We start from the raw sequence: 15,337 nt of genomic DNA, 5'->3' as shown, positions 1-15,337 counted from the left end.
GGTAGCGCCCCTCCACGGCCTGTTTTTTGTCTCAGGAGGCTTTAGGGAGATCTGCTAGGCCCCAAAAGGGGTACCGGGGGGTTAACACGTGCATGCGCAGGGGGCATGGTGCACAGTGGGGTGTCACGTGTGCATTGCATTGTAAGTGTGGGCACCGCACACACTAGTCACGGAGCGTCGCGGAGGCATCGCAGGCAGGTACGATGCATGTGCGCGCCACGTGCGTCCATGTGGGCAACGCCGGGCCTGTTCCAACCGTACCAGTTGGAACAGATCCAGAACCCACCACTGGCACACACGCATTGTTGCACAGGCATGTGCACTTTCAGCACGCGATGACAAAAAGGTTAGCCATCAATGCAGTAGACAATATTGAACTAAGCAATTGAAAATGTCTAAAACGGTTTCCTATGTTCTGTCTTCTTGAGTCCAGTTGCATTGTACAGATAACATAAAGACAAGAAGCTTAAAACAGGTAACCTAATTTCTTCAGATAGATCTGTGCACCATCCCCTCCAGACAACATGATAGTTGGCAGTAATTCCAGAAGCTCTGCGGAGCACTTGAATAGGAAATGTCTATGAACTACGTTTGTGAATAAGGACAAAATTCTTTCAATACAGCAACAATTTCAATACTAATCTTATACCTTTTCCTGATCTGATGCCCTCTAATTGTCTTGGCCTTCAATCCCTGTAATCTGCCAGCTAGTAAAAAATTACGAAAGTTGATATCCCAACACATCTGGAGAGGGCTATCATATGGTATAAGAATTGGAAAAATGTTTTCTGGTAATCAAAACATTTTTAGCCTACTATTCTTGATGAGTCTTACATCCACAGTGGATTTGAAAGAAAGGAGGATTTGGCATGCACTCTAAAATCTGAAATATTGGAGCAGGAAATTTTCCAGTGATTGCCTTCTTTCTTTCTTTCTTTCTTTCTTTCTTTCTTTCTTTCTTTCTTTCTTTCTTTCTTTCGTTCTTTCTTTTTTTGCATCTGCAGCGCTCTCTTTGAAAGTCACACCTAGTTTGGAAACTGACAGGCTTGTTTTCTTCTTCCCCTAGGGTGTCTCCTCTGCAGAAGTCAGAAATAGTAGACATGGTAAAGAAACATGTGAATGCCATCACTCTGGCCATTGGGGACGGTGCCAACGATGTTGGAATGATCCAGACGGCTCATGTTGGAGTGGGCATCAGTGGCAATGAAGGCATGCAGGCAACCAACTCTTCTGATTATGCAATAGCACAGGTTAGATGCTTACAAAGAAACAGCTGCCGTTTCCTGTTGAAAGGGTGTTGGCTGCACAGACAGCATAAATACTTCACTGCTGATCTGGAAGCCAAGCAAATGTCCTTCCCCCCACTCCCTTTCCTTTGAGGATGCTGACTTAATGCAGAGAACTTGTAAATGTGTGTGCAATACCTTCCATTGTACTGGGCCAGGAGCCATTTCATCCTAAATGCTGAGTTTTCTTTTCCCCCATCATTGGGTTTCGACCATATTTCCAGTAGTCTGCAAGATGACTCAAACATTGCAGCTGTCAAAATGTCCTCCTCCTCCTCCTCCTCCTTCTCCTCCTCCTCCTCCTCCTCCTCCTCCTCCTCCTCCTCCTCCTCCTCCTCCTCCTCCTCCTCCTCCTCCTCCTCCTCCTCCTCCCTCTTATTTTTATTCCTGCAATAGACATTTGTTGATAATCTGTACTATCATCCCTTTTTATTTCAGTGATCTAAGGAAATGCTGTGAAAGAAGTTTAATATTCTTTAGCTTCCTACTTCTGGTCAGGAGTGATCAGTGATAGGTTTCAGAGGTGGGCATGAATCACTGACTTTTTTCAGCTGTCCTGATTTTGAAATCCTTTGATGGTGTATAAGATTTTCTGATGCAGCAGCAGAGGTGGTATTCAGCAGGTTCTTATCAGGTTCTGGAGAACCAGTAGCGGAAATTTTGAATAGTTAGCAGAACAAATACCATATCTGACTGCTCCCGCCCCCATCTATCCTCTGCTTCCCGAGTCCCATCTGATCAGGAGGAAATGGAGATTTTACAGTATCCTTCCCCTGCCATGCCCACCAAGCCACGCCACGCCCACCAAGCCTCACCCACAGAACCAGTAATAAAAATATTTGAATCTCACCACTGTGCAGCACTGTAAACTTATTATACAGAGATATCCAAATGAGGATAATTATAATAAGCCATATGCTCAAACATAACCATCATACCCATCATTCTGAGCTGTAGAGTTTAACTTTCATTATTCACTGTAAAGTTTATTATTTAATATTTATTAATTACAGCCTCCTTGCCTTCCAAAGCGAAACATACAGGGTAAGGTTTTAAACAATTAAGCAGTGGTGGTAGGCATTATCCAAGCCCCAATTCAGCCTCTATTAGTACTTACTATAGTTCTGATTTTAGGATTCCAAAAGGCACAGTATGATAAGGGAAACATAGTTATATGGGAGTTCTTATCAATCCCTTAGCATTTATCCAGAGATTATCAATGAAAAGCCCCTCCATCACCTTTTTTTAATCTCTGGGACTGAAGGAATGGCTGTTAGAAGTAAACCAAGATCAGTTTATATTGCTGCGGTGTGTGGCCTCCTAGATAATATTAAACTCCCACTTCTATAATTTTTTTTTCCTGTTTGCAGTGCCGATTAAAACTGATGAAATGCAAATTTTAAAAAACCAAAACAAACAGCCTTCCAGCCAGTCTCCAGACCCAACAACTGTTAGGTGAATAAGAATCCGTTTTTGGTGTATCCTTTTTCCTGATTGATACAACATCAGGAAGGGAATTTGGTTTGAAAACAAGAAACAAGATCTGTCAATATTAATTAAAGCAGCATTCCCAGGATTTCAGGCAGAGTCCAATGTGAACTTTGGGAGCTCCAATCCTGGTTGTTTTAAGGGCACCAAACTGAATTCGAGTGATACTTAAACATTTCCAAGATATCTTTCAAAGGAGCACATTATTGGTTTCTTGAAGACCTATCCAATAGTGTGAAGGAAGTGTATTCATTACGGAAGGCAATGCTTGTTCTAGTACAAGAGTTAGCTTTCTATCTCAAGAAAATCAAGGAATAAATACCGTAGGTCTTAAGCTTGGAGCTCTTGAGAAGCCAAGATATTGTTTCAGTTTAGGCTTCACGATTAACTTCTTCCTTTTTCCTTCTCCTCCAAGACAGATACAAGTCTAATCAGACATCTTTGACAACAGCCTGGAGCTATTTTTCTTTCCTGTTGTCTGATCTGTTCTTATGGGTGCAAAACTTTTCAAAGTTACTGCCAAGGTACAATTAGCCTTGGAGGTCCCATTGTCCTGTTTTGTTTGAGAAGATACCAGGATTCTCATCTGACTTTGATGAGTCCTGACCTATTCCTCCAATAAGAGGACTACAGATTCCATATCTAAATGCTAATATATCTAGGAATATTTATTTCTTTTAAACAAATAATATCTCACATACAAAGATTTGAAATATGTAAGAGTTCTTATTGTTTTTAAGAAAGTTTAAAGTACAGTATATGGTGCAGAGACAACCCCCTTCTGGACATATCTCTCATCTTCATTATAATACAGTCCAATGACTTATTTTTTTCAGACCCCCAAAACCAAATAGAGACATTTTTGAGGCAGTTCAGATCTTGGATGTAAATTTTATTGTTTTCAAAAGGAGGAATTAATTAATTCAAGGACCACCTATATTATTGAACAGCTGATAGAAATTCTAAATGAGTGAGTATTCATCGAGTTTCCTGAAGAAGAGACTACACTATTTGCTCTGACCTGCTTCTCACATCCTGCACTTCATTGATGTAATATGTGTTGGCAGTCGTTGGGAATGCCTGAGGCAAACTCTGGCTGACCGCCACCTTGCGGTCTGACCAGATGTTGAATGATCCTGCAAGGTGACAAGCACCATTGTTTCTGATTCAGAATGAATCTCACTGGTCCCTTTCTAGACACAGAACCACAAAAATCTGTATTTTTGTATGGAAATATGTGGGATATATACCTAGTTATACAGTATATAAAAATGGAATGCTGTTTTAGTGGGATCATTTTTCTTCCTCTCAGAAAATGTGTGCAGGAATTTCTTTAGAGTATATTCTTCTTTTTGGATCTTATTTCCTCTTAAACTCTGCCAATATTTATATTTTTTATCCTACTTTTATTATTGTTTATAAATAATAAAGAGAGACTGGCCCAAAGTCACTCTCTCTCTCTCTCTTATTACTGGCCCAAAGTCACCCAGCTGCTTTTTCATGCCAGCAGTGGGAATAGAACTCATGGTCTCTTGGTTGATCTTAAATTATTTGGTGTGTTATAATCCTTGGAAATTTTTTGGAGTGCTTTTCGTTCGAAAGTTTCCTTTAGAATGAGGAACAATGCTTTGAGAGCCCAGAGATAAAGGAAATTAAAAGCTAGATTCGCATTGGGGAACCTCTATTCATATTCCTGCCCAGTACAAAGTCTGTTGAATTGCCTTAGCAAAATCATTGTCATTAAATCTAATCCTCAATGCAGGAATATCGTGAAGGTGAAAAAATGGGAAATAAAATGCTTCTATATGACTCAGGTTTCCTTGGAAGTAAAGTAAGCCTCTGAATGGTAAAAAATTAAAAAAAAAGTAGGAAATGTTAATGAAATGGTCATTTGTATGTAATCTGATAGAAAACTTTTCAAAATTATTTTTGCTGAGTTATTGCCGATAAGGTAGAAGTAAATAAATAGAAGCCCATAGGGAGTATATAACATCACCCCAACCCCTGGGACCCAATTTGTGCCAATCACTAGCATCCTAGGACTGAGCTGTAGAAATTCAGCAGCAAATTGACTAACTGGGGCAGAACTTTTCTTATTTTTTTTTCTAAAACAGACAGGGGAGTGGGAAATTTCTGAGTCTTTGGAAGTAGACTCCTCTGTTTTGGCAGGTTGTTACTGATTTGTTAGGAACGTTAGTGGAGGGGGGGAACAATTTCCAAAGATGAACAGCAGTTTGAACCAGTTGCCCGAAAATGATGAAAGAAGTTAGCTAGTCATCTGTTATAAATACAAAGCAGGAGTTGGACTCAGTCACTCCTTTCAACTCTATAATTCTAAAGTCCCCTCCACATGAAATGGGAGGCACATAAATCTAATTAATATTAAATAAATAAATAAATAAATAAATAAATAATTCATTCATTCATTCATTCATTCTCTGATTTCCACCCTTCCAAATGTTCTAAGCACTATCAAAATCTAGCTCTTTCAGCAATATCACTCAGACTTATATTTCACCCCATAGTGCTTTATAGCACTCTCTTTACAATGTCAGCATATTACAATGTCAGCATATTGCCCCCAACAATCTTATTTTACCAACCTCAGAAGGATGGAAGTCTAAGTCAATCTTGTGCCAGTCAGGATCAAACTCCAGACTGTGAGCAGAGTCAGTCTGCAATATTGCATTCTAACCACTGTGCCCCCACAGCTCTTAACACAAGGAATATTTTCTGCTTCTTAAAACAATCAAATCATCTTCATTTACCTAGCATTTTTTCCACAGGGTCTACTGGGGTACTGGGTCTACTTATGCCATTCCACAGGTTCAAACACAACCACCAGAGGTTGGTGCGGCTAAGAAATAAATATATTATTATTATTATTATTATTATTATTATTATTATTATTATTATTATTATTATTATTATTATTATTATTATTATTATTATTATTATTATTACCATGTCCAATTGGATTATGTTTATTTGTATATTTATATATTTGTTTGTTTCTGGAATGTTCTAATAGGAAAAGGTGCAGGTGGACTCTCAGAGAACTTAGACAAAGTTCTACACAAAGCAAAAATGGACTGAATAATCAAAGACATTATCATTCTTTCAGTGATATTGCCAGTGGGCTGAGAGAGCAAATTTCTACTCCTGGCTCAAAGAAAGTTGATCATCCTGGTAGTTAGAGATTGGTTCAAGAAGTCCATTACTATTTCGTTATAGTTCCCTACATGTTTCAATGCCAATTTAACTCTTGGCTCTTTGCCTCTATATCTCATTCTTGAAGCCATGCCTAGGATAAGAGAATGATTGTGAACTTGTGTCTGGCCAGATTCTGCTGCGGCTGCTGTAATTCAGTTCTGAACATTCCTAATGATTTTTTTATTATTTACTAAATTTATATGCCACCCATATCTAGTGACTCTAGCAGCTTACAGAACATAAATCATCATCCCCTATTTAAGCTGAAATTGGTGGGAGCTGTAGTTCTTCAGTTTATACAGAGCCCCAGATAATTCTGTTATTTCACTATTACCTAAGTAAGTGTGTTTATTATTGCTGAATCTGCCAGGAATTCCTTGAAGTTTACAGTCCTAAGACGATAATTAACACATCCATAGTAGGGTTGGTTATCTGTCTATGTCTATCAATCAACCGAATTTGTAACCCGCCCCAGTCCTGTCAGACTCTGGGCTGTGAATAGCAGAAAAAAAGAATAAGCTCATCATAAGCAATTAAAACTAAAGCAGTCAGTTTCCTGTGATAGCCTAAATAGGCCCCACAATCAATCTGAGCAAAAGACTGTTTTAACTTGCTTCAAAGATATAGGTAGGACTGATGAATAAATGCCACCTTGTGAAGCGACTATACAATACCAATTAAAACATATAGAATAGTAATATAGTGATTTACTACATCAATGTTAAAAATCATCATGTATTGTAAAAGCAGTCTAACCAATATCCAGGATTCTACACATTTGCCTGTGATTTTGTCAATGTTTACTTGGGAATAAGTCCCACATAACACATATGCAGTTAATATCTGACTGCTGTTTTCAACTGAAAGGGATGCTATCCAGTTCCTTTCCACTACACACAGATTGTTGGATAATCATTTCAGCACATAAAACCCTCTAGAGCTGTGTCTTTTAAATATCTTTAATCACTGCCATATGCCGCTGCTCTGACTATCATTTTTAAATAACTATCTATCTACCCAACCATAACTATCTGTCCATCCATTTCAGGAGAGGGCTTATTTAAGCGCATGCACTCAAAAGCTTGATAGGACTTATTATCCGGGGAGGTCTTATTTTCGGGGAGATAGGATATCTATCTATCTATTTATCTATCATCTATCTATCTATCTATCTATCTATCTATCTATCTATCTATCTATCTATCTAAAAATGGCATGAACCCCTAATACTCCTCTAATGCCTCCTATTTCCCCCTCAAAATCAACCCTGTGAAGTGGCTGAGACAGGGTAACTGCTTTCCTGCTTAAGAAAGATCTAAAACTCACCATCTCCACCAATACACCAGACTGACACTCTTCCTAGGAAACTCATAAATTTAAGACAGCTTTTAGCCGATGCACAAAGAAGAGGCATTACGAGGAACTGAAAACATAGGAAGATAAAACCTAGTTTTATGATTTTTTTTCTGAGGGCAGGTTTGCATTACGTACCTCCTGCTGTAATGTCTTTTTCCCCCGATTACATATGATATGGAATTGAATCTTGTCACAAGATCATGATATAATGTTCTGAATATCTAAATGCCTAAGAAAAGCAACATTGAACCACAACAAAGATGCATCTAATCTAGTATCCCACATTAGCCAATCATCTCTTTATGGGAAACCCACAAGCAGGAATTCAATAGCGTCTCCCGCTCATGTTACTTACAGTAGCTACTTAAATTGGGACATGTGCTGCAATCAGAACGGATAATTACTTAAAACCAATAACATGCTCCATTTTCAATATTTCAGGCATGTCCACTGTGCTTTAGAATAATTTATCCTAAGTGAATGTCACCGAGCAATGAATGGTCGACTTTAAATCTAAACACAATTTAAGAGTTGACAGTAATTTGATGGCACACAATTGATCTTTTTTTTCTCCTCCCCTTAGTTTTCCTACTTGGAGAAGCTGTTACTTGTCCATGGAGCCTGGAGTTACAACCGAGTGACAAAATGCATATTGTATTGCTTCTATAAGAATGTGGTTCTTTATATTATTGAGGTAGGTAACATTAGCAATCTATACCTTGTTTGCTTCTCTTCCTTCATTGATTATAGCAACAGGAAATGTATATATTATTGAAACTCTCCTGTCTGTCTTTCTGTTTGTAATCTTGGGCAAAATGATGCATCAAAGGGCAACAATTTTTGAAGCAAGGTACCTCAAATGGGTTAAACTAAAGAATGCATCCAAAATCCAGGACATATGACTCCCGTGGAATCTTCTATCCATTTATTTGCAGTTGTGGTCACTGCAGCATTACAATGGTTAGCTGCAGTCATGTGATCATGATTTCCAACTACACTTCCTAGAAACCTGTAGGTTGTGTTGTGCAAGGGAAGATGGGAGAAGAATATCCCACCCTCTTTCTTATCTCTATTTGGTCCAATTGGCTGATTACAAGGTTTAACGAGCGAGCAGCGATTGGCTGTTTTAGAACCAAGGCCAAAAACGGAAATCTCTTGACAACAGTGGGTAGCAAGGGAGTAACTCAGGTACCTGCTGGTGAGATAGGCTGGTCAGGAGGTGCCAGCAGCTGACACCCTTCCCTCCCTGGAAGGAGGAGGCCCTTGGGTACAAGCTGGGATGGGGAGCAGGGATGCACTTTTCCTTGCAGGCTTCAGCTTCCTTTGCCCCTCTTACCCCTCAGCAAAGTGGTAGGCAGTTCCACAGGTCACCTAAAGAGGAGGAAGATTCACTGGAGCTCTGCTGAGGAGCATGAGAGCAGAGGAATTCTATATTATAATATATACCTGTTTATATTATATGTGGAAAAATAGATGACCCAATGGGTCAGGTTGTGCATTAAGTGCTAGGCAACAGCCTTTAGATATTCAACACTACATGCTGGATTGAGCATGAGCAGAATTCCACACAGTAGCATGTTCATGTGAGCAGTTCTTCAGAAGAAGAAGAACTTGTAAGATATGCTGATCAGGAATTAGGTTAAGCAAAGTTAAATTCCATCTCAGCCAAAAACAGATTAAAGTCTAGAACTCTATCCATTCATGATGAATTGCAAAGTACTTCTGACTTTGTTCAACCTAACTTTGGCAACATGGAGATATTGGCACCATGCGTCCTTCTCTTGACCCTCTGCAAGTTCAGGAGTTTCAGGTTATCTGAAAGCAGAAGATGGCTCTGCTTTACCAATTAAGCTGGCTTTATACACTTCTGCCTCCAAGTAGTCTAAGGGAGAATTCCAAGCAGCCTTGGGAAACTTATCAAAGCTTTTAAGAATTTCATCAAGCCCTAGGAAATAAATATTAACACTTGCTAACCAGCATTGGATTATGATTTGCTTGCAGGATGCAAAGACTAAATCAAACAAAGTGAATAGTAAGGGCCAAGATCAGACCAATCCATTATAACAACTAGCAAGGGGTGTCTTCAGAATATGGTAATAAAAGTCAAGATAGTGACTGCAGCAGTGTCACTGGGCAAGACCAGTGGGATGGTTAGCATACTTTTGTCAAGAGCAAAAGGAGGTAGAAGATCCATCCCATCTCATCACTGGGACAGAGACAAACTCTGCTGCCATGGAGAAACATTGCAAGTAGCAGTGAGAATCAGAGGTCCAGGGGGTATGAAAAGGAATCCTCTAATGTCTGTTAGAGATGCTGGACTTCTACTTTTCATTACTTAGATGAATGAAACTAATATAACTATGACTGTAATACCAAGGATCCACAGAGTTAGCAATATGTGTTTAAATGGGGGAAGAAACCATACTTCACATCCTTGTTCTTGAGTCCATCTCTGAATAGTTGCATGCAAATGGCCAAACCGATGATTTCTGTAGGATCTTCCTTCCTCCCAGTCTGTCACCATATCCAGTAATCTTAATGGGTATCTGTAATTGCCTGTGGCATGGAATCCTGCTATTGTTGCCCATCCCTCCTCCCTTTCAGACAGCTAATCCACTACCAAACACACAGTGGATATTGCTGATAGCACCACATGCTATGTCAGGAAGGGGTACCTTAGAATGGCTGCTACAAAGGTGTAAGGCATTCCTTTATGTACACCAAGCATGTTTATAATATTTACCTGCAGGTAATTTTAACTCTGTTATTAAATGCTTAAGAATATGCAGGCTTTACTTGAATTCAAAAATGTTAAGGAGAATTGTCCACACAGTAACTCACCTAATCACTAATTTTTAGGAAACTGCTGCTTTGTTTTCACCAGTGCGATTTAATCCTTATTTAATTTACATTGATAGGATTTTTTAAAAAATTATAACGTTGATAACATGGTAGATTAAAAACCTAAAATAGCAAATTGGTGGTTTTTACGACCTCTGGTCACAGTAGAACCTCTGGTCACAACCATAATTTGTTCCATAACTTTGGTGGCAAACCAATTTGGTCGTGACCCGTCCCGAACCTAATTTTGGAAGTTTGCTGCTTACAAAAATTTGGCGTGGAAGGGAAAATTGGCTGCAGGAAAAGAAATTGTGAATGTTTTGATGAAAGAAATGTGCTTCTGGGTTCGGCTCCAATTGGGGAAAAAGACACTGGAGACATGGAGGCTGCTTGGAAAGATGGTTTTAATGGTGGACAGGACCACATGGCCTGAGTCCTGAACAGAAAAGGTGATCACATGCTTCAGTGTTGGTGGAGAAGAGAAGGCAAAGGAAAGGGCTGAAGAAGGGCTTGCAGGGATTTTTATAATCTGTTCTGCCCCACCTATCTGTTTCCTGTTCCTGTGTAAGAAATGTATTCTGATTGACTGTCAGACTCACATGGGCCCATGCAAGGGCAACCCTCTAGGCTGAGTTTTGAATCCAGGTTTGATTGAGTTCAGATGCCATGTGGTCAGTTGAGTAAAGGCTTATATTATCCTGACTTCATTCCCATCCCCCTGGAGCTGAAGGGGAGAACTCTTTACTATGTAAAGTGAACTAGCTTGGCCTTCTTAATGGCCCATTGATAAAGTGAGGATGGCAGGAAGCTGCAGGAATTTACTTAGTTTTTAAAATGTGTTTCTCCCTTTTTCACATCCAGGAAAATATAATATTCTGCCTTATCAATGTTTCCTAGGATATTTCATTTTTCTGGGAGAGGGCTGGGTGATAACTTCTTACAGTTTTATTCAGAACCGATTTGGTTATGGTCAGAAGCGTTCTTGACCAGAAGTTCTATTGTACTATGGAGTCCTTAGTGCTCTCTGAGCTTCGTTGTTTTCTTGCAGACATTTCATTACCCAACAATGTAACATCTTCTGTTCTAGAAAGAAGTGGGATGTGTTCTCTGTTATATACAGTGGCTTGCCCTATCTGTGTTAGTGGGGGAATTGTTTCTTCTTGGTAATGCCTTGATTAGGCTGTTGTGGGGCCCTGGTGCTCTCTAAGCTTAGCTGTTTCATCTTTTTATTTTCTTTTTGGTCTTTTGATTGTTTTGAATGGCATGTAGATATTGTTTATCTCTTTGTGCTTCTTGGTAGTTAGTTTGTTTGAGTGGCAGACTTCCAGGAATTCTCTAGTGTTTTTAGACTTTTGGGCCTAGGATACAGAGGTGGGTTGCTGCTGGTCTGGCCCGGATCAACCGAACCGGTAGTAGCAGTAGTGGGAGGCTCCGCCCACCCGCCTGGCGCAGAAGCATCGAGCACAGGCGCACACTTGAACCAGTAGTAAAAAAATTGGTAACCCACTTCTGCTAGGATACTCACAGTTTCTCAGTTGAAACTATGATTAAATATGTACATGTATAGGTGCACAATTAGATACAACCTATGGTAGACTATTACAATGATGCCATGCCATAAATCTACTCCAAGAGTGCAGGAAGCTGAATGGAATAACTTGCCAAGGCCAACTTACCGCTGCCAACTCGCCATGAGTCACAATTATCTGGATATCTATATCAGAATCTTAGACTATATAGTTTTGTTGCTTCATGCTTCAAGGTTTTTTCAGAGCTGTGATTCTTGATTTGAGTTTTTTGCTAGCCAGGCTTAAAGGTATTAATGGCATGCTGATGATCACACAATAACTGTAATGTCAGCTGATAACTTTCAGGCACAACATGTGTCATTACAATTACCAAAGGTAGAAGCTCAAATGATGTCATTTTCAATTAGGCCTATTAATATGGTTGGGAGCCAGTTTTAAAATACAATAGTAACCAATCTCAGATAAATCAAATAATGTATATAGTCTACTGCGCAATCATTGACAAAATAGAAGAGAATGCAAAGAATTCCACATTATCTGAATCTGTTATACACATTGTGTCTCCCATTTCTAAGATGGAAACATATCCTGCTGTATGAAGTATAAATTACACAATTACATTTCACTCTAATCCAAAAATGACCAAGTAGAAGTCAGCTCTGACTATTTTGCGTTTGCTCCATTTTTGAAAATGTATCCAGATTCAATTTTCAGCTGATCTGCAACTTTTAATTTTTATTCCAACCGGTGCCAGATAATTCAATTTTCAATCCCTTGTTGCAAAAGAATATGTAGTTTGAATTACATATGTGTTTGCTCTTTTTACAACGTTAGTCCCGAACGGACTTTTTGTTTTTAGATTCCTAATTTAGTACGTTGGCCCCAAGAGTTGCCAAGGAATTGGCCACAAAGATAAATCTTTGTTAGTTTCTTGATGCCTTAATGCAGGGGTGTCAAACTCACATCATTACGGTGGCATCACATGACATATCAGAACTGTATCCCCTTCGCTAAATTGGGTATGGGCGTGGCCAGGCGTTATGCATCCGGCTGGTGGGAAGGGAGTTTGACACCCCTGCCTTAGTACATCATTAGAGACAAGGCTATATGTATTTATAGGTAATGTTTCTTTTTTGTGTATTAAACTGCAAATTTCAAAAATAAAAAGCTTTACGTGGCTAGGTTTTCTGTAGAGTATACATCATGTGACAGAATTTGAAATATTTAAGGGGTTGGTGAATAAATACTATGGATTGCAAAATCTGGTCACATCCTTAACTCAAGCAAAGAGTGGTTACAGAGGCATAGATAAAATCATTGACATAAATTGCAATAAATATTATCTCTGTTGATGTATAAGCAAAGATATTTATAACTTGGCATAATTAAAAAAATATCTCACCATTGTTGGAGAAACTGGTCAGACAGCTTGCATTCTGGCCCTTAATCTGTCTCTTGGTGGACAACTTCAATATTTCTCCTGTCCCTTTTCAGGATTATTTATTTTAAAATCAGATTGAATACAAATATGCAGCATTTTCAAATGGAATATTGTTCTTTAGCTGCCGTGCAGCTGGAAGGCTATTTTCTGTGAAATTGGACATATGGCTCCTATATCTCAGTAAAGCAAAAGATTATAGCAGCCTTCCACAATCTGACACACTCCAGATGTTCTGAATCCTACAATTCCCAAAATTCCCAGCCTGCCCCAGGATCCATGCTGCTGGGTATTCTGGGAGTTTCACTTCCAATTAAAGCAAGAAGTGCCAGATCAGAGAAAAATCAATTACAGTACAATAGTGAAATTTAAGGAATATAATATGCTACATCACTAAAGCCTACATGTTCACAGCATATATGATAGCAAAAGAAATGATCAGAGTAGTTCATCTTCTATTTATTTTCCTCAGAAAGAATAGAGCCTGTTTGGAAATTTAGATACTTATATTTCCTGATAGTATTTGGCATCTACTACCCAGTTCATTACATTCCTTGTCCCATAACAGGGTCATTCCATCCAGAAGGATTTTAAACATATGAATTCAGGCTTAAGATCATGTTTATTTTAACAGTTATAAAATTGTACCTTCAGAAAAATATTAATCTAAGCACAGCATATCTGGCATTGTATCAAGTGTTCTTTGAAAGACAGGAAGCTAATATCAGAAATTTCAGGGTTCTTAAATATCAGTTAAGATAACCCTTGTAACAGCACATTTGTAAAATAATGTACTTCTCCTTGAATGTAAACCATATAAATATAAACCGTATACATGAATTTGCAATCTGACAAAAAGAATTAAGTGACAGGCTCATCCAAAAGAGACTCTCTGGCATATTGGACTAATTAGGCTGTAATTCTGTAATTTAAGTTCACAAGCTTTTCTCCATTGCAATTTGGTTTTAAAATGTGCTGTGTCAGTAGCAAAGCTTAGACAAGTTTGGTTAAATTGGGCAATTTTTATTGAGGCTGAGGAGGAAAGAGTAACATTCATTTCATGCCAAGTACTATTTTGATGGATTGAATGGAACTGCTACCAAAACAGATGGAACAGTTTGAAAAGGCAAACTTCTTGTGAAACAGAGACGTATTGATCTCTGAGAAGAACAGTATTTGCTAGCTGAGACCATCAAATGTGTCCAGTTGCACAATTACAGGGCATTGATGAATATAGAGATTTAAAATTTTCAGAAATTTCACAGCCAACTGGAGGAAGTGAGTCTTATCCCTTGGGAACTCATTTTACTGTCATTTATAACTGTCTTAGTTTTTCAATTAGAATTATATGTCAACATTATGAAAAATCAACCTCTTGATAAGAATTTCATTACCCTTCTGGCTGAGAATGTTGAGATTTGTAGACAGAAACACCACGGGGCCATTTGGTTGGTAAAGTCTCTTCCAAATAGACAAAAGTACATTGTATTATGAAAAGGAATTGTCCTTTGTCCTGCTTAATTTTTCTCTGCAATAAGAGCATAGAAACAGAAGAAGGATTCTGTAGAAATGAGCCATCGATTCATCTAATCCAGCATTTTGTGAATGCTGGACTTTGGAATCTGACTGCAATCAGCATTTTCACAAACAAGTATCCCTTTTCCGTTGTTGTTTCCCAGCAATTGGTGTTTAAGTGTGCTGTGATTTTAAAAGCATAAACAATATCAAAACTACAACCGTTGATAGAATAGCATAGCTATGATTTTTCCAATGTCCTTTAAAAATTTTCTAAATTAGTGGCCATCACCAATCTGATAGCAGAGAACTCCACAGTGTAATTTGTACACCACATAAAAAGTCTAATAGATAAAACAAATATGCATGTACTTCCTTGAATCAGTTCTATGTGTTCCCATATTCAATTCAGTGGGTGATCTCATAGTGGTCTCTTGGATTCATACACATGATTTCTCTCTACAACACATTATCCCAAAGATACTTTTTCAAGAGGTAACTGGACTTTCTTGTTTTTCTTTGAAGACATTTTGTCAGAGCATGAATGTTCATAAACTGGAATAGACATGGCAACAGCTCAGCCAATGGGGACTATTTTGATAGACATGGTAACAGGTGAGCCAATGAGGGCTGTTTGGAAAGTGAAACAGTATTTTCTGTGTGAGCAACAA

The 15,337-nt window shown here is 38.6% G+C and overlaps 1 protein-coding gene across 1 annotated transcript in view; it reads left to right on the top strand.

The window, feature by feature from the left end:
• The window catches only part of ATP8A2 (ATPase phospholipid transporting 8A2), a 517,851-nt gene that overhangs the window by 172,205 nt on the left and 330,309 nt on the right, over positions 1–15,337 (top strand). The window contains exons 25-26 of the mRNA XM_081952690.1: positions 1,067–1,250; positions 7,927–8,037. Of these exons, the coding sequence (XP_081808816.1) occupies positions 1,067–1,250; positions 7,927–8,037 (295 nt within the window). The remainder of the gene's footprint in view (positions 1–1,066; positions 1,251–7,926; positions 8,038–15,337) is intronic.

This window comes from Natrix helvetica (assembly GCF_964273705.1).
Source record: "Natrix helvetica genome assembly, chromosome: 4".
In the NCBI taxonomy this organism is placed as follows: Eukaryota; Metazoa; Chordata; class Lepidosauria; order Squamata; family Natricidae; genus Natrix; species Natrix helvetica.
The sequence above is the reverse complement of the archived record's forward strand: the minus strand, read 5'-3'. Positions and strand labels throughout refer to the sequence as shown.